Raw genomic sequence first — 25,822 nt, forward strand, 5'->3', positions numbered from 1 at the left:
TTTAACCTTTTTTTCAAACAGACATTAAACCTCCTGAAGGAGACCTCCTGAGGGATCAATAAAGTTCTACCTTACCTTACCTTACCTTAAACATTAAACACTAATAGAATATAAGGAACAAACGTTACATCACTTTCCTCCCCATCTTTTGTAATTACAAAACCCATCTGTTTTTCAATGATAATCTTTTAACCCAGATTGATAAGCATTATTTTCTGGATTTTCTTTCAAGCATAAATTATGTTTCGCGAAAATGCTTCAACAAACGTGTACGTCAAGAAAACCTAAAATGAATTATTCCGTTTAATCAGATTCATCGTGTCTGTTCCGACTGTAGCCAACTGAAATTAGTAAAAAATGGTGTATTTTATATATTTTATTTTCTTTGCTAAACCCTTGATATTTTTTATAATGCTCCAGACATTCGGGGTTTTTTGATACGACTGTGCAGTCGGCAGCGTGCAGAAAGCAAGATTGGGGGAAAATTGCTGTAGCTGGCACTGCGGCGTCGCTGTTGTCGGTTGAAAAGGCCATGATTTGGTACGCATTAGGTTCTCGCCCAGCAGTGGCATGTGCCGGCTCGAAGATAGCTCGGTGAAAAACAGGCCCACAAAAGGAGCTCCGACCGGAACCAAGTCCCTTTTGAACGTGCATGTTCAGCATCTACACGTGACCGTAATGGAGAAGTCATCTCCGGTGTCATGTAGGTTTGGGACGTCGTCTTCTTCTACGTGTGTGTGTTGTTTCCCGGTGGCAGATGTGTTGTGGTGGGTGGCAGCTGCAGAATGGAAGAGCACAGCTTGCTAAGTGATTCACCCTGCTCCCGGCGTCTCCCTTACCCCATGAGTCTTGCACTGACAATGTTTTCATAGCTATTTGCTTTATGTGTAACAAGGATGGTGGGACAGATGCTTTGACAGCTCTGTCAGGAGAATGACAGTGCTGGAGATCGCGTGAGGGAAGTCTAATGACTGCTGTTCCGTTCGCTAGCCTCTCTTCTGCGCCAGTCCTGGAGGAAAATAATAAGGGTGCGGCTGAGTATGATGACATTTTGATGTATTTTAGAGCGGGCTGATGAAATCTTGCGGCTGAGAAATGAGGTCTGAACACCGTGAGGGGCTGATATGATCAAAAATATATTACTCTGTATTTTTTAAATATTATTTACTGGTAGTTCTAGTCCTGATACGTTTTCACACTATAATACTGGTTGCAAACAAACAAGTAAAACGTTATTTAAAAACAGGATTATTTGTATTTACTACTTCTGCATCATTGACCAAAACCATAAAAATTCATACAAAATCTAATTTGAATTGGAACTAATCTGCCCTGAGAATAAGTTTAATTAAATTAAACTTTATTTAAAGTGTCATACCATAACAAAGTCATCTCAATGAAATTTACATTTTAAATAAGAAGTTCCCAGTGAATCAACAATGAGTAAAACATACAGACATAGAAAAACTTCCTTTTAGAAGGCAGAAACCTCAAGCAGAACCAGACTGAGTGTTGACATAAACAGGTGTTAATGACCAGATTAATGGATAAAACTACTTTCTTACTAAAACTTTAATGCCAAAAACTGATCCTTACCCTGTCAGTACAAAAAATGATGATTCAATACAACTTAACTGTAATTATTTCATGAATTGTTTATGCTAATTAACAAGAATGAATCACTTATCAATTAACATTTATATAATATATACAGTAGGAGTGTAAGAAAATGTAGATACACCTAAATAAAAGAAAATGTATCGTATAAGATACAGTGTTGATATTCAACAGTTTTTTTAATTGAAAAATAATAATTCGAATTTTGCTTTCAAATCACATTTTCTATTTAAGAGCATTTCTGTATGTATTATATTTTGATAAAATGTTTAAAAGATTAAATAATTATATATATTATTTTACAATTAACTTGCAGGTATTCGCGTCTCTTGTTCCCTTTTGTTTTGCAATTGAACTTTTGGCCTCTAGATGGCAGCGGTCATTATGTCTTCTGCAGTTAAAGAAACAATGAAATCCTGTGAGATCTCTGCGATGACTGAGGACGAGAGGATACAGTCGACTCCAGCAGCTTTTAAAGCAGATATTTTGGACATATTTTGGTTTCAAAACTAATGAAAGCAGTTTCGACTTTGACAAGAGTCATGTGGTCTGCAAATTCTGCAACACCAGAGTTAAGTACTTGAAAATACTACAAATATTCTTGTTCCTACAGTTTCACATTATTGCAATATATTGTATCTTAGCTCCTGTATCCTGATACTTATAGCCAGATTCTACAAACATCCCTACTAATATATTTATTTCCCCTAAAGTGCAAGAATTTCCTTTTTACAAAAATGTATCCAGAATCAATTCAATTTACTTGAGCAAATTCTTTGTTTGAATAAACTTTTTGGTTCAAATTTGTTTTTATCGAATGCTAAATACAAAATTTTCTCAATAACTAACAATAAGAAAAATACATAAAGTCTATCTAATTTAAGCTTATAAATACAGGAAAATGTTGGGATTTTGAAACAAAGAAATATTATTTAAATTTTAAGTGAAAAAAGGGAAAAATACGTACCTTATATTCTGCAAGCAAAAGGAAGACGGATAAGTTTGGCAAAGATGAAATATACAAATGTTTCATTTCACTGTAAGAGCAGCTCGATTCTCAGTGAGTCTTTTTCTTTGTTTACATCTGGAATAATTCTGGACTTTGTTTTCATCACTAAACTCAGGAATATCGCTGGTAACAGCACCTTGAATACACCATACACAATACATATACTTCACCAGTTGGATTATGAAACCCTCCGGTAACGAAACAGCAATGTTCAGGGCAGAAAATAGAAACCCAAACGATGTTGATCCATCTGTTCTTCGTCTCTAATTCACCTGAAATCACCAACTCTTCAAACAAAATATCCTCCGCCTTCCTGGTGAGCCACTAGTACTGTTGAATCCAGCACCAGAGGAATACATCAGGGCATAACGCCTTTTCTTTCATCAAGGCAGCGGCTTTAAAGTAATTTTCCTGCTCTCACGGGGAGCCAAATGGACGAGAAGATGTCGATTCTCTCATCTCTTTGTCTGTCCCCTTTGATCTCTTTCTACATGAATCCCAAATGCATGGAAAGTAAATGGGCAATTTTTCTGTCTTTCACTGGAGCATGGTTGATCATACAAAATTGACCAGAAATGACTCCTAATGACCCCCGTGTTTTGTTCTTGGACCAAAATTACTTCAAAACACACTCAAGGCCTTCATCCCTCATAGTGCATTTCAATCAGGGATGAATAATTCAGGTGTAATAGCTTTCACTCGCTCTACCTTAGTGCTTCTCGGGGACGTTTGGCGGGAGAGGACGAGGGTTTCAACAGGGTCCGCATGCCTGAGTGTGTTGTGTGTGACAGTAACAGACAGCGTTTGCGATTTATCTTGTATTCCCAGTGAAGGGGCCGCCTCTATCTCAATGGAAAGGTTAAAGCATACAGCCTGGAGGCAGTACAACAAAGGTCAACATGCAGTTTAGGGATGAGAAATAGGACGAAATGTACTCCCTGCATCTTCTTCAGGGGCCTGCGTTTCCACCTTGCGACATCCCCCCCCCCCCAAAAAAACAAGCTGTAACAAAGACGGCCCTTTTTCTTCTCCTTCTCCCTCCTCGCCTCTTATCGTCGCCTCCCTGTGATAGCTCCAATATCACACGCCGTAAAAATAGCCGACCTTGACTGTGTCATCTCCAGAGATGGGTGTTTGAGAAGAGGAGACTTGTTTGTTACCTCAAACTGTAAACAAAAAAGCTCCTCTTTAATAGACGCCTCTTAGCCGTGCCCCGCGACGGAGACATGATTATAAAAAACCGGAGCGACGGGTCATTAATAAAGAGCAGCAGATAAGACACGACTGCGAAGACACACCAGCGTCTTTGGTGAGTCAACTGTGTTGATTAATCTGCTCTGGCTGTGTCCTTCAAAAAGCCAAGCAAAGGGCAAATACACAGTATCATGTTGCTCCCTAGTGGTGGACACGAGAACTAGCCCCGCAGGAGGACCTATTTTGAAATGCGCTGATTGACTTGAAGGCGTTTTGATTGATAGATCCTGCTGTTTCTAATGGAGGCATGTGTGGGGGCAGGGATCTAATCACTCTAAGAGCTTTTTAAAAGCATTTCATCAAGAAAAGGAACCGACCACCTTGAGGTGGACCTTGTTTGTTCCCCTACCTTTGGTCCTCTGGTTGAGCCCGGAACATGTCAGGTTAATGCAAGGACAGATCAAATGTATATAAGTGACTTGTGATGAGATTATCATGTAAAGTTGCTTCTTCGTTTTTTTTTTTCTAAATCATGTCTATATCAAGTTTTGTATTTTCCCTCAGACTTTATAGATTTAAAGATACATTATGTGATGCGATCTATTGAGTGTTACTGCTAAAAGTGCTTTGACACTAGTGATGGTTTGGATGAAGCTTCATGAAGCAGTGTCATTATTTTCAGTGTCCACTAGATGGCGGTCTCTCAATATTTCCCTTTTTTTTAAACAACTGTTTTAATGAAACATCCCATCATTTTTAAACTGATAACGCCACCTACTTACCTCTAAACAACATGACACTGTTTCATGAAGCTTCATCAGCACATCACTACTGTTTAGGGTTTATTTTCAGAAAAAAAAACAATAATTAAGTTCTCCACAGCAAGATCCCGATGATGACTGAGGACAAGAGGATACAGTAGACACCAGCCACTTTAAAAAAGACGTAATTTGGTCTGATTTTGTCTTTCAGATCTATGAATGAATTCATCAAAAGATAGTGAAATTTTAATTAAACATCACATCCTTTTTAAACTGACGGCACCACCTACTGACCTCTAAACAACATGACGCTGTTTCATGAAGCTTCATCAGACCGTCACTATTTACCACCTGGACTGTACTTAATACAAGAGAAGAACTGATGGAATGATTCTCAACACCAACATGTCAATAGATGGATGGATGCGGGAGATTTAAGAGTGGAAACAGTACTGTTAAATGATAAAACTGGCAAAGTTTAATTTCATTTTCAACTTCATACATTACTGGGTTTTTTTAATCCCAAAGAGCAAGAATGATCAGATGAATTGTCTCTGCAGTATTGTTATTTAAAATTCAACAGAAAAAACTCATTCATGGATTGTTTTTTGGTTGTATAAATGTAAATAAATATGCATGTTAACTCCCGATTATGAACGTTTTACCAGGGAGGAGAAGTAGAGCTACATTAATTACATTGACAACTTGAACACCCGGGTGAATGTTTAATATAATTTGGTTGGAACTGTTGTCATTGAAAATATCACGGCATACATAATTTCACGCATAATTAATTGATCTATTAAATAGAATTAATTGAATAGGAAAGCAGTTTTGAAAATTAAGTATATATTGCGATCTTTTTTAAGGATACTATATATATACATCCTTTATTTTTGGCTTTCAATAAAGTGTGGTTAAAGAAAATGAGTTGTATCTTTATTCACAACTAACATATGCAATCCTGGTGATGACTGAGGACGAGAGGATACAGTCAACTTCAGCAGCTTTTAAAGGTGATCTTTGGACATATTTTGGTTTCAGAACACATGAAAGCAGTAAGTACTTTGTCATGTGGTCTGTAAATGCTGCAACACCAGAGTCAAGTACTGGACAATACTACAAATATATTATTAAGTACAGCATCACAACATTTCTTATCTGTGCCACTCTATTGTGATTGTATACTTGCCAATAAAACACCCTTAATAATAAAGCAGCGCTGTAAGGAAAAGACTCAAACACAGGTTTAAAAAATAAAAACAGACTCTTGAGTTTAGTAGGAAATTATACATACTTTAATGCCAATATAATAAGTTTATTTTCCAATCAAGTAGAACATGTAAGACATGTTTTAAAATCACTCCCAAGATTCACAGAGTAAAAGGCATTACATTTATACTAAAATAATGACCGATATGCACAAAGAACACATTTCCCCATTCGAAAACAAAAATCAGTGCTTGACTCGTGACTGGAGAAGAGTGACCAAGAGTCTCTCTGGCCAGCATGTGGAGTCTGAACATAGCGATTTTGAGGTTAGTTTTGTACAACCTTGGTCAGGAAAACAGTTTCAACAGCCATCACGACTGTTGAGTCGCATACTGCACAGCTGCACTTTGACGAGTAAATATATTGTAATGAACAAAAGCAACTATGAATCACTAGCATTGATTGATTGATTGAATCTAGTTTTATTTTGGGTCATAATATACGAGTGTTACCTCTTGAAGTCCCGTGAATAATGCAGGATTAAGGCACTTCTGCATTATGTTTTGAGATGAAAGTATCAGGGAGTTTTGTGTGTGTGTTTGTTATAAGAAAGAAAATTGTTAGCGATATATTCCTTGAATTTATGTGTTTTTTTTTCAAATCTTTGGACCAGCTGGCACGCTTTAATATATTATATCATTATTAGATACGATTATTTGCTCGCTAACATGATGGATAAATGTGTCGTTTTTAGCATAGAAAGATAGCATGTTAGCCTAGCTTAGCGCAAAGAAGGAAAAACGTGGCCAAAATGTGATTTCAGATCATCAAAGGTAGAATAACATGGTCTATAAAGACACTTTACAAATAACCATGACTTACTTATATCATAGCCTTTAAATGGAAAATGTTCATTGTTTTAAAACTCAAATTTCTGATTATATAAAATGTTGTTACATACAAATCTTATTTCTTGCTTAGCTTTTTAATATGTGCTTTTTTGTTAAATGCATGAATCATACCTGTATTAAAAGTCAATAGTGGCTACTTGATGTGTGATTTCACCCAATAAACAAAATCAATTTGCATCAATTGTGAATCTGCAGAACTAGAATTTTCCAAAAAGAACTGTTTTGATTGGAATTGATTTGGCCACATTTTTCCTAAGATAATATAACTTTGCTTAAGAAAGATGAAAAATAAACAAATTCTGTATTGTGAAAATTAGTTTTAGTCTACGAGTAAATTTAGAGGAATACATTATTGACCATAGCGTCTAAAAAATGTGTTGACAGGGAATTTAAAAGAAATATTACAAACACTAAAAAGCTAATATATATTGAATTCATTTTAAAAGTTGTTTTTTTTTAAAAGAAGATTTTTGTGTTGTGGTCCATCGCAGTGAACAATCTTTCCCTGCAGTTAAGGGCACATTGATCAGTAGTTACATTGATTGTAAGATATAATATAAAGATTCAACGACAATATTACGGTGAAGACTTGTTACTGGGATCATTTTGGTCACATGGGGTGAAAAGCAAAGCATTAATGTCATTGTCACACTACGTGTTTTAATACTGGAGTAATATTCAGTCTTTAATCTCATGAGTTAGTTCAAAATAAAATAGCACTGACGACCATATGTTTCTGTCACTTCACATAAGAGCCAATGTAGATTTGAACACCAACGTTTGAACTTTAGTGCCCGACAACTACAGATCCAACAGCGCCTCCCTGTGACGGTAAGAAATACTGCCAATACTATTAATTTAATTTTAACTTAACGCCATTTAGTTAATTTACTTTTAACCCATTTTACGTTATTTTAACAAGATTTTATTTTTATTAAAGACAGAATAAATTCTGAAATGAACATTTAAGTTCAGGTTAAAATCAAACATGCAAACTGTTGATTTGTTATTTTAAAAAAACACTTCATTTTAATGTGTTTTTGTGGATATGTTTATGTCATAAGTTCAACAATCTCATAAAATTGTGTCTTACAATTCAGATTTCAAAGCTAAATTATTTCAACCTTCTGAGAAACTATAATTGAGTTTTTCATTATGAAGATATTTATCTTTCCTCATTAATTAATTTATATGGATTTCTGTATATGATCTTAAACAATTACACAAAAAACAGCTGCATAAATTTGGAGAAACGTTGTGATGATTTGGTAAAAAATTAAGTTTTAATATCATATTCTATTTATGTATTTTATTCCATAGAAAAGTCAGATACGTTTCACAGATAAATGTGTTATTTCTATGTATTTTCAGGAGCAGATGCTGTTGGATGTGCAATTCCGAGTTGATTAATTCAAACATTTGTGTTATTTCAAGTGAAGAACAATGAAAAATTGATGGCCCAAAGACTTTCTCATCTCATCTGATTTCAATGTTAACTTTTAAAAAAGAAGGACATTTCTTTCAGTCACAGTTTGATTATCTGAGGCTGTAAGATGAATGTGAGTTAAAAAAAAAAACAGAGTTTGCATTTTGGTACCATAACAACAAGCATGGCTCTCCAACACTACTAATGTCATCTAAAAGTCCTAAGAAATGGACATACGTCTTCAGTTATACATTAAAAACAAGTGGCCCAACACACAGAGGTAAACTCACAGGCTTCAAGATGAACGTACACTCGGCCTAAATGTGCCAGACAAAAAACACCACTTCCGTCAGAAACCTCCATAGAAAAGGCATTGATTGTAAGATCTGTTCGGAGTCACGAGCGAAGAGCCCACCCAGGGCGGATTTGTGCGACTTTAGTGCGACGAATGCCGATTAAATAAACGACTGCATGTAGGAGGTAAAGGGGGCTGGGAGGAGGTAAGTAGTTTGAGGCGGAACAGCATATATGAGGTAGGTCTTTGCTGTAAACAAACAAAAATAGCAGTAAAAGAAATAAAAAAAAACCTGGTAAGAAAGACCAAGGGAGTCTGTGGCAACACTTCTCACACACCTCAGTACATTAGAAACCTACGCTTAAATCAAACAAGCTCTTCAAAGAAACATACAGAACACAATGAAATATATATACCTCTATATAGAGAAATACAGAGGTATATATAGATGTATAGTTGTATATAAAACACAAGAGGTAGTTGCTAAGATCAGTATATGAACTGGTTACATATCGACTTGCTTACGTTTGTCAGTGGATGATTCCCAAAAGAATATAAAATACACATTTTTGGTAAATTCCCTGAGAACAGTTCTTCATCCTGAGAGGAATTGTGTGTAAAGTTGTAAAAAAAACAAAAACAAATACATTATACAAAAGAAAACATGTGTTCGAGCGGACTAGAGCCAGAGTTGTGCTCATGGTGTGGTTTGGTCATTCATTAGTTTTGTTGCGCTGCATTGTTGGGATTTGATTCACGCGCACATTCAATAAGCTGTACATTTAAAAACAAGTCCCTCTCAGGGAGCAAAGGACTGCGAGCGATTCAGCCAGTCTTTAAATGCCTTCAACAACAACATAAAAACAAAAACAAAGCCAAACTCTTTGGTACAGAAACATACCGCAAAAGTTGGTTGTCTACTTTAAAAACATACACACAAACTAGTTTGATCATTTTTTTTTTACAAAGTTATTTGATTTGTCAGAACATTAAGAAGCGACTCCTGAGCAAACCCCGGGTGAAACATCCCCGGGGTGGACTCCCAGGTTCGCCCCCTTTTTTTTCACATTCAATATGGTCAGAGACGAGGTGTGCCAATAAGACTGCGATCTCATGTGTTCCCTCTCTTTCTTGTGCCAACAGATGGACACGGCAGCACTGCTGGGAGAGTGAACGGCCTCCAACATTCCAACAAAACGATGAGGTATTTAGCTGTGATGGCGTTCATGTTCTGATTCGACAGAGCGTTTGAATCTGAGGTAATGTTACACTGTGTGGGTCAAAGCCTGGGAGACACTGCAGGGTTTTAAAGATGTTCAGTCATTTAACAGAAAAGACTATAAAAGTCGGATCGACAAAATACATTGAATCAAGGCCCCGACAACCACTGACCTAAACTTGATTTATTTATTTTATTTTGATTTATTTCCCTCTCAGTTACAATAAATCTTTTTTTTTTCATGTTATTATTTTTGTATTCCGTGAATAAATAGTTCTAGAGTAATGTGAGTCAAAAATACTGGGCCGCACAAAATAAAAAACAATTAGGATAAATTGAATTGTATTTATTATAATTGTCTTTAAGGTGTTTTATTTGTTAAAAAAACACTTAAGCTGTTTAGCTAATGCAAATAAAGCCTACATTAAAGCAATAATTGGTGCAAAAAGCTTTAGCAACCTTCGTTTAGCAATACTGTAGCAGATTTTAGCCTCTTAAACGAAGTATAACACAAGTAATAACACCTGTATTAGCATCTTAACAAACCTAAGTGGAAAAGCGATTTCTCTCTCTCTCTCTCTCTCGCTCTGAACAAGATGAGACTCCAGCGTTCTTAGATAGCGAGAGAAGATGAAGGTACAGCTCGGAGCCTTGACTAAATGTATGATGTCGTCATCCAACATACGTCTGCAGTGAATTCCAGGCTTTAAATGGTGTGTAGTCAGGTAGTTAAAAAGAGTTAAATAGAGGCGTATATACAGGTCTACCTTAGCACTAAATCCTTATATACTGTAAGCTTAACTTAAACTTCATAAAAATTTCATTTATATCACGTGACATTGCATGTATATATTAAGGTCTATGATTACTTTAACTGCTGTGTTATTTAGACTAGGACATAATCATGTTTTCTACTTTAAGATTAAGATTCTAAAAATAGCTAACCCAAGATTTAATCATGTGTGATGCAGATGTGGTAAAGTTGTGTCGTTGTCGAGCTACGTCCGCATTTTAAAAACCTTTTTTTTTATATAATTATTGTCTGCAGATTAAAATGAATTGAAGAGATTTGAAACTGGGTTATAAGCTACAACTTCATTCGATCTCTTGTCATTGTCCATAAATAGTGGATGGAATGAATCACACACACACCAAAAAAAAAAAAGGACTTTAAAGTGTGGACGTAGCCGGAGAGGTTGTGTGGTTTTCAAGACATTAGAGGATGTATTAGCAGCTCATTATTTCTTTTATAATTCCCTCTGGAATCCATAACGTTTCCCTGAAGATCTTCAGAAGCTAACAGTCCTGTGGATTATCACATGGAGGGTCTGAGCTTTTAAGAGGTTAATCCCTCTCATGTAGAAGCTACCGAGTGTGCTAAAAGGATACGTGATTTCTGGAATGACTATATGATATATATGTGACACGCGTTTATAAAAAAAAAAGAAAAAAAGATATAGGTCCGTGGTGGGAACGATCTGACCTTAAAAATCGAGCTGCGATACTTGATGCCTTAAGATTCCCTGCAGCCGCACCAGATGTCCGTCACACATTCATCCGTACCCCGGTGATGGTTAGCTGCGATGGTTTGACAAAAACAAAAAATAAAGACCTCCCATATTTTTCATATTGTGAGGTAGATGAAGGGTGGGTGGAGGGGCTTCAGGTATCCTTGAGTGAAGTGAAAAGGTGACAAATTCACCTCCTTTTTTTTTTTTTTTTTAGGATTTCCTCCACCTCCGGGACAGGGGGCCGTGGTGGCCGTGGGGCTCTTCGGGGGAGGAGGAGGAGCCTTCCAGAGGAGACGATCCGGAGCGCTGCTCCTCCTCCTCGGGAGGATAGAGGTAGGGTCCCGCCCCCGGGCTGGAGGCGTGTTCCTGAGAGCCGGCGGTGGGCGACAGCGTCTTGTGGGGACACTGTGCCACCATGTGCGTGATGCTCTGGCAGTAGTGGCATTTCTTTGGCTGGGGGGGCAGGCCACATTCCTTTGCGTGGTGGTCCAGACCTCCACAGTTATAACAGCTGCAAGAGCAGAAAGAACAAACATTACAGTTCAAGAAATACAGGCACAACTTTTACTTTTCTTATCATTTATTTAAAAAATAATCAGAAAAAGATTAGACCACCTGGTTTACTACATAGTCAGGACTGAGGCTGGTAAATCTGAATCCTGTCTACTAAAAAAACTAAAAGAATGTGATCATTTATTATTTAAGGCTTGGAATTATTTTAACTTTGTACCTTTTTAGAGTTGAAATGTAAGTCTGTTTTAATGTAGCCATTATTCTCAGTTGACGTCTTGATGTTTTTAAGTGTCTTTTTGGAGGAAGATGAAGACGACGACAACTACAGTACATTAAAATCAACATTTTTGTTCAAAAAAAAAAAAGGGATTACTCTGTAAACAATCCCAAACCATAGTCAACATGAGAGCGAGTAGAAAATGATTGAAATTTGAATTTTTAAAATATAACGTTAAAATGGTTTGTCATGAAGATGCTGCTACACAATTGACCACTGGGTGGTAGCAGAGCACGCAAGATGGGGCCGAACCTATTTATACTACTATCTAACAAACTACCTCAACAGGAAACTTTTTTTTTTTTTTTCTTGTATGGTAAGTATGTCATGTTTAATGAGGAAGGATGTTTTCATATAATTGAATAAACGTTTCTGAATAAGTTTCGCCGCTGAATGAACGAACAGCTCTAGCACCCAATCTGCCATAAAACGACAACAATGTCGCAAACTTGAAGATAACTTTATTTAACCTCAACTATGACAGTTGCTGTTTGTATCTAGTATTAAAATACGAATGAGCGTCAACACCAGTTTGTATATTTATCCTTCCAGCTTTACGCAGGCGATTGTACCACAATTATTGTTTTTATTTGTGTATTCATTCATTTATTTAATATTAAATATTTTACAAGGATTTCTTGGATAAAAAAGATAAGCCCCGCCCACTCCAGGCTCAGAGGACGCGGTGCTACATCTAATGACTTCCGGCTACACACACGCTAAAAGTTTGTCGAGAAATACGCAAGGATTCGTAACATTTCGGATTTCAACACCAGAAGTAAATTTCGTTTCGTTTAAATGTAAGTAAACTTCGCCTTTTTCTGCCACAAAAGCGTAAAATTTACTGTGCATTTGTGCTGCTTTGTTAATATAGAGTTGTGAGATATGTTTTTTAAAAAACTAGCATGCTAGCAACTGTTTCTATAACTTAATATTCAACAAAAACGAATGTGTTAAATTATTCAATAAACATCTATTTTAGATTCGACTTAATAGAATAAGAAACTTGTTTTGCCAGTGTTGTAAACGCAACATGTTTGTTTTTTTGTGACAGCATTACAGATAAAAAAAAAATGAAATAAAATAACACACAACACTATAGAAAAACGGAACCAAGCAACTTTTGAAGCGACTAAATTAATCTAATTGTCACACTACTACTAGCTACTAGAGAATGAACTGCGTTTAAAATGTTTACTTAAGAAACACAATTTTACCCCATACATTTATTTATACATATATAAATATATATGTATGTATATATTGCAGTTCACCCAAATAGCCAACAGAGGGCAGAGCAGGGCAACTTCCAACACTTCCAAGAGTCACCTCTCCTGAACCCCACATTGTAGTTGTTGGCAGACACTTGACCTAACTAATAATGTATCAGTCACACAAGAGCTACTGTATTATTCAGCTGGATCACGCTATCACTCCTCACACCCTCGGAAAAACAGGTTTAATTTTCACACCTTCAGATGGAAACAAGGCCAGGTGGAGTCATGTGACAGGCCCGGCAACAGATGGAGGAGAGAGAGAGAAGACACCGCAACATCTGTCTATTGGGCGTTAGTGTTTTATGTAGCCAGCCATAAAAGAAAGGTGATGATCTAACCATTTTCCGGAGTAAATCGGTGTCGTTCAATAACGCTTGGATGGTAAAGATTGTCTCCAAAACTCCTCCCTTCAGTGTCTCTGAAACCTCAAACCCTGTTATCCAAACCATCCATCGCGGAAGCTTTCACTGCAGTCCTATAAAGATCCCTCTGACATCATGAAATGAGCTCAAAATCAAAAGATTTGTTGATTATATTGTATTAAATAACTTTATCTATTCATCCAGATCGTTTGCAATGTGAACATCCCATTTTGAAAATTGTAAATAACATGATAATTCAATTAAAATCCATTATCACTACAAACAACTGATAAACATGTATATATTAAGTCCATAGGATTTTTGATATAAAACATTTGTTATAATCAAAATGCATGAAAGGTAAATTCAGATTTTATTTTTTAATTCTCTCCCGCTAACAGAGTGCATACATATATACATTCCTTTCTTGCCTGTGATAACGTGAAAGCAGGCAAATTGATTTAAAATGGAGACATGGGCGGCCGCCAATCCCTTATTATGGTTTGCCATAACCATGGCAACAGGCATATATGAGCTTGTGCAGGTTGAATAGATTTAATCAATGTGAGCCCACTCTGAAATCGCTCGCGGCGGCGAGACATACATTCAACATATGTCGACATCCACTGCATCTCTGCCCTCTGACAGCGACCAGCGGCCATGAAGAAATAATAAATCTGGATTTTCAGACTTAGATACAAACGTCTGCAGGACTCACCGGTCTCCTTTTGGTTTGCGCTTCTGGATCACGACCTTCCCTTTTGGTCTGCGCTCGCTGCCTGCACAAGGACCCCCGCCAGGTCCAGTCACCCTCAGGGACTCCAGGCCTTTAGAGGACTTCTTGTAGGTGAACTCCACCTGCTCTCCCTCCTTTAAGCTGCGGAAGCCCTCCATCACCAGTTTGCTCTGGGGGGAACAAAAGAGATTATCCATTTAGCCGCAGACGATTGCCGTTGTGGCAGAAATACATTTGTATTTCATGGAGGCATCTGTGATTTTTTTCTTTACCTCTACAATGGTTGGTGGCTATATGTTGTGAACAGCAGGTGTGCGATAACAATGTAAAAAAAAAAATGGTAGCTAGCTGAGTATCCATGAAATACATTCACATGAATTCTCCTGCTTTGATGCAGCAGCTGTGATATACTGTTCGCCGAACATTACATTCAACATATTGTATAGAACAATAGGATATCCTTGACAGGTCACCACTACAATACATGGCAAATATAGACAGAAAAAAACATGTTAAATGGAATGTTCTAATTGATAGCAATTGGGCTGTGTATTGGCAAGAATCTGGCGATACGATCATATCATGATACATGTGTGACGATACAATATATTGCGATACTTTAGGAATATATTTCTATATATATATATGTTTTTTTTTGGCTTTTACAACAAATAAATAAACATAGACTTTCCCTAATCAAATGTGCTTCTCAAAATATTGACGAAAAAACTTGTATTAACAATGAAGTGCATTAACCTATCAACCTGGAGCAACATGCAATATCCAGAACCTGTCAGTGTTAAATATTACATATTTGTAACTTTAAACTTCATTTTAACTCAAAATGAGTCCAAACATCAGCTTCAAAAGCTGCTGGAGAATGGTCCTGCTTTCTTTTTCAGTCATTGTTACTTTGACACGGAGGAAATGACGAATGTTGCCAACTAGTGGCTAGAGGTTTAATTACACCACACAAATGTGACTATTTGAGAGTTAATTGTAAAATGAAAACATTGTTTTTGAACATGATTGTCTTTTATACACACACTATTGAATTATAAACCATATAAGGTTATATCGATATTTTCTTACAACCCTAATTCATTCTGAAACTATAATGATTTTGTACCTCTGCAAAAAAAGTAACTAATATTTACTAACAACTAACTTAATTCGAATTTGCTCAATGAATTCCCAAAAAGTGGTTCAGTTTTGATATACTGCAAGTCGTCTCTAAAAATCGAACTCATACGAACATCGATGACAAACGCTTGATCGTCATCAGATAAATACTTCGGAATCAATTTCTTCAAAATTGTTATTTTTCAATGTAGAAGTGTGTTTGACAAAAGGTTACTCAGTCATTTCTCATTTTCACTTCTTGTACTTTTGAATTTATCCTCACATTTCAAAGACTTTTTTTCCCCTAATTTACCCCGAGATGAAATGAAAGGGTAGAAAAATAATCAGCACTCGTTGCTGATTAAAAGGGCTTTCAATCACTTGTAACTTCGCGGGGGAGTCTTTGGAATTTCAAACAGATACACTTCATGGTCGCTACTTTTCACAACTCTCGAGTGGTCACACAAGGCTGGGCTTTAATTGACCGGTAAAATATAAAAAGGGCGAATTAAGGCAATTTCTCTCACCTCAAAAAATTTCAAGCCATTACGTTTCCGCCAGCCAAGCGCGGCATTGATAAAAGCTCCGACCCATCAGAGTCACTCTAACACCTTCAAATTGAACAGTTGCCAGAGAGGAAGCAAACAAAGGGAGGGGAAGGGAGAAACGTATACTTAAAGCCGACAGGAGCAGCAGAGATGGAGGATTGTAAGTGCCAGAGAAGCCGAGGAGCGTTATCTGGCGCAGAGCGACCTTGCTACGCTCTTTATTTCTACTTTACACAGAGGCGTCACTTCCTATTCATCCGGGCTAGAAAAAACTGCCATTGTTATGATTCATGTCGAAGTAAAGAAACCTTTTTTTTTTCTTTGCTTCATCTTTCAGATCAGACACTGCTGAGGTTGTGCATCGCTGACCTTCATGGAGCTGCAGCAGCCCTGCAGATCTCAGTGTAGGTAAACATACACCCACACTGAACCTACAACCTACTATACATGCAGGCCTATAAATAACAGACCTGTGAACGCTGCACACACATGTGGAGGAACAAAAACGAGCCGAGCGTGCAGATGGAACAATCCTCCTCCGTGCTTTTCTGAAAACCGTCGAGATAGTGATCATTGTCAGATACATGGATATATAGAGTTAATCTTTTATTAGGGTTACCTTTTTCTCAAGTATTTATTTTATTATTATAATCTGCTTTCAAATGATATATTTTAAATTCATCTTATGGTTTATTTTGCAACAACTTGTGTGTAAAAATCATATTATTTATTTATTTTTATATTAACAATTAAAATGAAAATATTCACAGCATTTGTTCATATTTGTGTCGCAATTAAACTTCCGGCCATTCAATGGCAGACCTTATAACGTCCTCCACACCTAAAGGAACAAAAAGATCCTGCAAGATTCAGGTGAAGACTGAGGACGAGAGGATACAGGCAACCTCTAGCAGCTTTTAAAGATGATGTTTTGACAAATTATGGTTTCAAAACAAATTAAAGCAGTTACATCTTTGTCAAGAGTCATGTGGTCTGTAAATTCTGCAACACCAGAGTCAAGTACTCGACAATACTACGAATGTATATCATTGTTCTTACAATATTAAAATATGTTGTATCGATTCTTTCCATTTCACACCCCTAGTCTGGATTATTGGTTTCGTTTTGCTTATATAGCTTTGATTTTCATTTGTTATACAATGTGGAAAAAAACAGTATTTCAATCCTCTTGACAATCAAGCATAAAAGTAAAAAGACAAATAAATGATCAGTAGGTGTTTGTGTGAGTCTGTTTAACTCTATGACAGACTAGTAACATATCCAGAAGATGTAGTTCCTAATCTTTCTCATTCTCCCTCCTATTCTGTCTTTTTTGTCATTATCTAAACATTTTTTTAATAATTTCTTTCCTTCAAATTGTTTGTGTTTATTGTAACTTATTGTATATTTTCAAGCTTATGTTGGTCATTTGTAGCTTCTCCGAGCTCTACAAATCTTTTCTTCGTCATTAACTATTGTATATTTTGAACTGTTCATTTTTATACTTTTGAATTGGATTCCAATGATAAATGTAAATGCATAGCGGATCACAGAAGGCACTAATGGTTGTTCAAGTTGGAAAACTTGGCAGTCGAAATATTGTCAAAGAGGAAGATTTTCATACTGAGGCAGAAGTTAAAAACTTTAAAAACGTTTTTTAAGATTATTTTCTTTATCTCTTACTTTATTTTATTTTGTAATTCACATAATTACAAAACCTCAATTCATTAATTATGTTTTACAGATATACAAAATAAAACGATGCAGTATTTTGTTTATTTACAGAACAAAATAAATATAACTCAAATAAAATGAGATTAATAAAATACAGTAAAATAAGAGATCACCACATCATTTTTAAACGGATGTCACCACCTACTGACCTCTAAACCACATGACACTGTTTCATGAAGCTTCATCAGCACATCACTAATGTTAGCATGTGCTAGATATTATCACTATCCAATGTATGTTTCCTAACTGTATATACGTGTAATTAAATGCACCGTAGCAAGAGGGTAACATCTTGCTTGTCCTGTTATACACTGAATATAAATGTACAGAACAATTTGTCAAGCATTTCAAAACGAGTTCCGCTCTGTGGTGGGTTTTTGTATTTTGAATATTGTCGTGTGGATGACGCACAATCTTCAGGCAGTGAGTGTTGAACGGCTGCAGCTCGAAAGGCGATGGAAGCGTCGTCTGGTGCAGGTGTTCAAGTATTGAAAGAAAATGCCTCCGAGGAAGGACGAGCACAGGAAATAAGCTGAAGAGCCGCTAAACAAACAAACAAACCGACTTAATGAAGGAGCTCACAAATGCCGAGTCACTCCAGGGTGTTTGAAAAGAGAGAAGGAAAAAAAAAGAGAAAAGCGAGCCAACTGACGATAGTATATGTAACCACGTGCAACACTTCCTGTTCCTCTCCTGTCACTCAGCTTGTCTCCCGAGGTTACAGTTGAAGGTTTATGCCTGATCCTTCACCTGTTTTTAGTTTTTTTTTTACCACAAACACATACTTGCTCGTTCACATTTTTACATGATATTGTTTTTTTTTTACAAAGAATCTTTTGGTTTGGAATCTTTTTAAATGGTTATAATAAAACATGAACTTCAGCCACATTCACTTATTGTCACAATATCAATCATTCTTTAAACCAGTTTTAACTTTCTTTAATTTTATTGTTTGTTTCTGTCAGAAAAACTGTTCACAAAGTTTCCCAGACAAGACAGTTCAATAGCAAAAGAGTCAGACTCACACCAACAAGGGATTGTTTCTTCACTGCAGAGGAGACAGCCAGAACCAACGCGGAAGTTAGCTCGCACCGACTGTCCGCAGAGTTCCAGCGTCCCCCCCTTTTTATTCAGTTTGTTCAAAGCAAAACACATTTTGGAGTGGTTACATCAAAAGCAGATAACAGCCAAGGTCGTTGTGTATCTTCTCATGACGAGATCCTGCTCACCCCCCCCCCCCCCCAATTAGTTTGTCCCTAGTAAGAGTTATTGCAGGTTACATCAAAGCATTGGCATCAGCAGTTCAAAACAGTCTTACAGATAACACTCAAGGTAAGGGAGCATCCCACAGTTATCTGCTCTTTCTCACCTGCCCCCACTAACTCGTTCCCTGTTCCTTCACTTGCCCTTGCTGACCCCGAACACAAATGCATTTTGTGGCAAAGAAGGGAACACATTAATATTGTGATAACGTAGTAAGCAGTTTAAAACACATTAATATTGTAATAAAGCAATATTTCTTTCACAGTTTCTTTCAACACATTTAATGTATTTATTTATTTTTTAACAGCTTTTTTTTTCATATAATTGTTTTTTATTATTATTCTATAAACGTTATATATGTTACAAATGTTATTTTCTATTAACATCTGCACACGGTAACATATTCACCATCTCTTCCAAACGATTAATTCCGATGATTTCCTATATTGAGCTTTTTTTTTTTTTTTAAGTAAAATATTTAATATTTTGCTATATAAAGCTTCTTTTTTTTCTAGGTTTTTTTTAAGGATGGGCTTCGATGAGCGTTTTCTGATAATGTTTTTAAAATATTGGAGTATATCGTTGATGGTAAATGATGATTGTGTTTATGAAACAGTATTTTTCTATTTGATTTATTCTAACTATGTATTAATTACATTTTTACCAACTTCCCCTTTCCCTCTACCAGTTGTACTATAATTTGGGTTTTTCTTTTCTTTTTTCCCTCTTGAACTTTTTTCGTTTCAATGTGTGTTTTTTAAGAGATAATCTGTTACTTAATAAAGCATTTATATTTAATATGTTCCTCACAACGTTATCAAACTGGTGGCTTAACTTAAATGGCTATTATCCTTTCTACTTTTTGTATGTTCTTTAATTTGACTTGAATTAGTAAGAATGAATATTATTGACTTTTCTATAGATGAACACAATCATCGTGTTCTTAACTCGCTGTAAAGAAGTGATGAGGACTCGACTGGAAAACAAACACACCTCAAGAATCAGAAGCTGCAACCCGAGTCGCCGCCTTTCCAGTGACCCGTCGGTGTTCTGACCCGTTTCAGTTTACGCGCAGAGGTCAAGAAAGGGCACGGCTTGGGACAGGGAGCGGGGGGACGTCAGAAAGTGGCTTAGAATGGGGGAGTGGTCTTTTTAAAAAAAAAAGAAAAAAAAAAAGGGGGTGGGGAGCGGGAGGAAGAGGAGGGTGGAGATTCGTGGAAATGCCTCCAGTGCATTCTGTTCAGCTCCAATGGAGGAGCAACTCCTGACCACTGGTTGGACTTAGTGGGGGGAGTCCAGGAACAAAACCCCCATTTGATCAGGAGCCCCTCAGGTCAGTGGCAGAAATCCGGGGGTCAGTGGTGTAACCATCCCGGCACCACCCCCTACCCGACGGGAGGACCACACCAGCCCTCCTCATGTCGACCAATGAGGATTATTCTCTGGCTCAAGCGGCCAGAAGAAAAATGTATTTAAATCAGGCCTCATTTATAACAATAAATGAGGCCTGATGCATTTTAAAGTAGCTCAGGGTTGTATTATTGAATTCCAGTAAAATAAAGATTTAAACACACAAAATGTAGTCGAGAAAAACTGAAGTGAAGAACTAAAGAAACCTTGAATCTCTTTATAATATATATACCTTTTACACTCCCCATGCCTTTATACACCTTCCTTACTTTAAAATTCTGTAGAGTTTTTCCTACTTGCATTGGCGTTTTTTGATATTTGCTACTTGACTCAGACAATCAGTACATAGGATACTGATCAGTCACGTCTCAAAGGTTATCAGGTTATAAGTCCAGGTCAGAGGTCATAACTAGAGGTGTTTACTGGCAAGAATCTGGCAAAACAGGGCCAACAATATATTGAGGTATACGATATATGGAGTAACAAGGATTTATTTGGAGTACTGTCGAGTACTTGACTCTGGTGTTGCAGAATTCACAGACCACATGACTCTTGACGAAGTTGTAACTGCTTTCATTTGTTTTAAAAAACAAAATATGTCCAAAAATCAGCTTTAAAAGCTGCTGGAGTCGACTGTATCCTCTCGTCCTCAGTCATCTCCGGGATCTCGCAGGAGATTTAATGATTGAATTTGATTCGAATGCTTTATTTCGAAACATGTGCAGGTAAATAAGAAAGAACTTTAAACAAACAAACAAAACCCAATGACATTAACCAAACAGTAATAACGATAGTCAAAACAATAATGGTATGAATGTCTTAAAAGGATATGACGGAGAATAAGCTTGTTTAAACTTATTTATTCTCCACTACTCAATTAATAACCATCAACACCAAATTTACATATTTACATGATACATATTTACAAAATATAAAAGACTAAATAAATAATACATTAATGACTGCTGACTTCTAGCGGCGGGAGGTTTAATGACTACTCCTAAATGAACAAATTCTAAAATAAAATATATATATTTTGTACACAGTTAATTGAAATATAAACTGTAAAATACGATTTGAATGCCAAGAACAACAATCAATAGTGTTGTCGAATAGCAATGAGATATTAAAATATAAATATTTCCTCACACCACTAGTCATAATCAAAGCGTAACTAAAATAGTGTTTTAAAAAAAAGAAGCCAAAACAAATGCTTCAGAGACGTTGAAGCATCCTTGACCTTGACTGGCCAGTAAGCGGGTCACACACTTCCAAGTGAGACGCCGTGTGCATTTCCCAGGCTTGTATGTAGGAGGCAAGAACCATCGATCCGCCAACATCCTGGATGGAAATAACCTCCTTTTTTATCAGCCATGGCCACCGCCAGACCCAGCGATCAATACAGGAAGCGGCTAGTGATGCGTCTGCAGAAACAGCGAGCGGCGTGGACCCGACCTCGGTGACCACCAGCCACGGAGGGCTAATTATGGGATGCTTTAAATCAGAGGTGGCCCACATGGAGTCGCGCAGCGCTCTGTGCACTAAAGGGGAAAAAAAAGGGGGTGTGTTCGGGAGATGGACGCCGCCATGTGGCAGGTACCATTAAGCAAGAGTTTTACACACAGGAAATGCTAAGTGGACAAAGCTGGCCCAGATCAGTTCTGATGGACGGATCGCAGCAGGACGCACATAAACCCGGAGAAGAAAGAGGAGCGGGTCGGAGCGAGGAATCAGAAGGAAACGCACACGGGAGTGAAAACCACCAACAGAGCCGCGCTTGTGACGCTGACACCCCAAACCTCCTCGACGCGTCGTCATTAGCGACCCTGACCCTTGAACCCTGCCCAGCCCCCATCAAACACTTAAAAGCCCTGGTGTTTCCCGTGCCTCAAATTAACAACGGCCAGCGCGATGATGGCAACGGGGGCCAATATTTGATGTGGAGGAGGAAGCACTAGATCATCTCACTACGTTTATCAGCCGGGGAGAGGAAATGAACCAACCCAGGTGTCGCTGGCCGAACACAAAGACTCTTTATTGAGGCGCGGATTCACCGAGGTACATGTATATTTAACGTTACCAGACGGAAATACACCTGTAACTGTTCAGAGATTTGAACACCATTTTTTATTTTTCGTTTTTATTTGTTTCTCTCTTGCAGAATTTTTTTCTTTATACTTTTCTTTATCTTAAGAGTTTTTTTTTACATCAGTAAATTAATCTTGAACACATTTCAAAGAAATAATAGGTTTGATGCAAACATACCATATACAAATATAACAATATAGACAATATAAAATACACATGTGAGAATAACAGAAGTGATTTATCTACCTAAACCTTATTAAAAAAAAACAAATTAAATCCATTAGAAATTTGTTTTGCTTTGAGTTTCCTTCTTTCAACACGAATATTTATAATTGTGAAATTTTCGTATAAATGCATTTTACATTATTGTCATTTCAATCTAATCTTTTTTAATACTGTTGGAAAATGAACAGATTTGATTGAATGTATATTTTGAAACTGTGTGTCAAAAGATGGTAATTTTACAAATGAATGTATGATCTTTTAGTGTAAAATCTTTAGAAAAGAAAGTATAATAATTATACAACACAATTCAGGAATCATGTCATATAAGAAATAATACTGTATTTTAATTAAGTGGAAAATAGAAAAAATAAAATAATTCACTTATTTTAATTTATTTTTGACATTTTTACTTTAAGGTTTAAAAAATATATAAATATACCAGTAAATAGCGTATTCTTCATCATGTATTCGTCATACTTTGCTTTTATAAAGATATATTATAACATATTTAATGTAAAATGTTTTATATCCCTTTATCACATGAAGAGATGCGTTGTTTACAGAATGCTATCGAAATAATTATCAATGCAAATGTTTGCATATTTAACGCTCAATGTTTCTTCTCCTCTGCCACCTTTTCAATCAACGGTCATCCCAGCCTCCCACCTCTTAGAAAAGGAAGTCACATGACCTTTTTTTTTTTTCTTCTTCTTCTTTTGCATTTTTTGGGGTGTGTAGAGGAGGGGTGGTGGGGGGGGGGGGTTGAGGCTGCCGGAGAGACAAAGCCTGATACTGGCTATCTGGAGGCAGATGGGTGGGGCCTGCATGCCAAACGGTGACACGGACCAGAGGTTAATCTCACTAGGGGCCCACTTTAACCTCGCTACACAAAACACACACTCTCCTGTGCGCGCGCACACACACACACTCACACACACACTCCGAAAAAAAAAAAAAAAACCTCCAACATCTTACAAAGGTTCTCCGACAGACATCAACAACCTGGGGGTTGAGAGGAGATCGCCAGCAGCACTCGCAAACACACACACTGGGGCTCCATAAATTGAACACACACTCTGTGAGTTTTCCAGCGAATAACAGCAACTGTTCAACATTTCAAACTGATTACCGACAAAGGGCAAGCAGCCCCCCACCTCACCGCCACACACCCCTTCACCCTACCAACCCTCCTGCCTTTTTGTCTTTAAAGAAATTCCTCTTTTTAAAGAATGCCGGAGGAGCGAGCAACCCCCCAGGTCCCAGCGGGAACTCACACACACTCGCACACACACTCACACACACACACACACACACACACATGCACGTTCACGTGCAGAAATACTCTCAGGTAGAAAATGAGCCAACACATACCGGGAAGAGTCTGAGATGGACAGATCGAGACTCCTCTCTCGATGGAGGAGAGATTTGAAACCTGACACTGTGATGAATGTGAAAAGTGTCGTTGAGAAATTGAAGGTTTCAACAGAATTGTTGCTACTTCGCTGAAGATACGTCCGACCCAGTGTTGAGTTAAATGTTATATTTGAGGACAAGAGGAGACCACGGGGCAGACCCAGATATCTCAACTCTCAGCTGGCTTAGGCTGTTTTATAGTTTGCTTGGAAACGCAGCGCGATGTTGCCGATTACAACGATAATGTAATTGTTTAATCATTTTAAATAATTTGTTGTTATTTTTCTGTCACAATATTTTAGATACAAGCAGAATTAATATTTAATAACAACTAAATACTATCATAACACCTATATTAAATTATGACTATGTTCTTCTATTTTAAGATCATTTTCCATAATTAATATTTAATACATTATTAAACTTTATTTAATTGATTTTAAAATAATCTTCAAAATACACACCTTATTTTTAACCATTGTTGCTGTTTTTACAATATTTATTTTAGTGTTTCAACTGTATTAAACCAAAAAATAGTTTTAAACAAACATGTCATTTACTATATATAAATATAATTAAAATATGACTTTAACAATTTAAAGGTTTTGCATGTATTGTAGTTTTTTTATTACAATTTTATTCAATATTTTTATTTAACCCCTTGTTGTTATCTCAGGGTCACGGTGACCCGGAGGCCCCGAAAAACAAATTTGTGTTAGTTGTAACCCCCTGTGTTGTCACCCGGGTCAAGGTGAATGACCTCCCTGGCTTCTCACAAATAATAAATGTTTTTCAGACGTTTCGGGGTCACCTTGACCCTGAGGCAAGGGTTAATATTCACAAATCATTTTCCTTTCCATCAAAATCCAGGTACTGTCTTTTATTTTTCACTTTTTTTAGTTTCCATTTAATTTTCTGTGTCATAAATATAAGTAAAAAAGAACCCCACAAGACTGTTCCCGCGTATATAGTTCCATTATTATTCGTGGTAAACAATGCACCTCTTGTGAAGCCACGCGTGGTCATGTGACCCGAGCCGCGGAAGGGAAACGTGTAACTGATTTGTTAGAAAAACCCTCGCATTCGAAACGTGCCGCACACCTTCTTGGAAAGAAGAGACAGAAGCTCTAGATGAAGAGGCCTCCCGCTCTCTGACTCACACACACACACACACACACACTCGCACACACCCTCCGTCCGGTGCCTCCTACTTACTCGCTCATGTTTTCCTCCTCGGCAACACCCCCCGCCTCTTTCTCCGCCTGCACCACCCACATGTATTTTTCCCACATCCCTCTATCTTTTCCTTCCACTCTTGGTCCTGGTCGTACTTCTTTTGCACAGCAGCAAGACCTCGCACCAAAATAAATAATTTCACACACATATATATACATATATACATGTATATATGTAAATAAATAACACCTGAACCTGAACCCCCCGCCAGCAAAAAGCCTCCATCATCATCATCATCATCATCATCAGCCTCAGAGTAGCCACAGGCGTCCAGCAGAGAAATCATCGATTGATTTAACAAGTGCATGAATAAAAAATATGTGTAAATGAACCACGCCGTTGGACGCTGGCGATGATAATGTGGGGGCAGGAGTCACATAAGAGAGCGACTCATCATCCAGTCGCTGTATTCAAGTCACACACGCTTTTATTTTTTTTAAATACGTGGGATAAACGATTCGTG

The 25,822-nt window shown here is 37.2% G+C and overlaps 1 protein-coding gene across 1 annotated transcript; it reads right to left on the reverse strand.

The window, feature by feature from the left end:
* Window positions 1–10,759: 10,759 nt before the first annotated feature.
* Window positions 10,760–14,486, reverse strand: lin28b (lin-28 homolog B (C. elegans)). Its single transcript, XM_087806467.1, has 2 exons — window positions 14,303–14,486; window positions 10,760–11,666 (listed from the first exon to the last, which is right to left on the reverse strand). The coding sequence occupies exons 1-2, from the start codon at window positions 14,476–14,478 to the stop codon at window positions 11,366–11,368; spliced, it is 477 nt and encodes a 158-aa protein (XP_087662593.1). The 5' UTR covers window positions 14,479–14,486; the 3' UTR covers window positions 10,760–11,365.
* Window positions 14,487–25,822: the final 11,336 nt, after the last annotated feature.

The sequence above is a fragment of the Callionymus lyra genome, chromosome 13 (genome assembly GCF_982586985.1).
Source record: "Callionymus lyra chromosome 13, fCalLyr1.hap1.1, whole genome shotgun sequence".
NCBI classification, from domain to species: domain Eukaryota; kingdom Metazoa; phylum Chordata; class Actinopteri; order Syngnathiformes; family Callionymidae; genus Callionymus; species Callionymus lyra.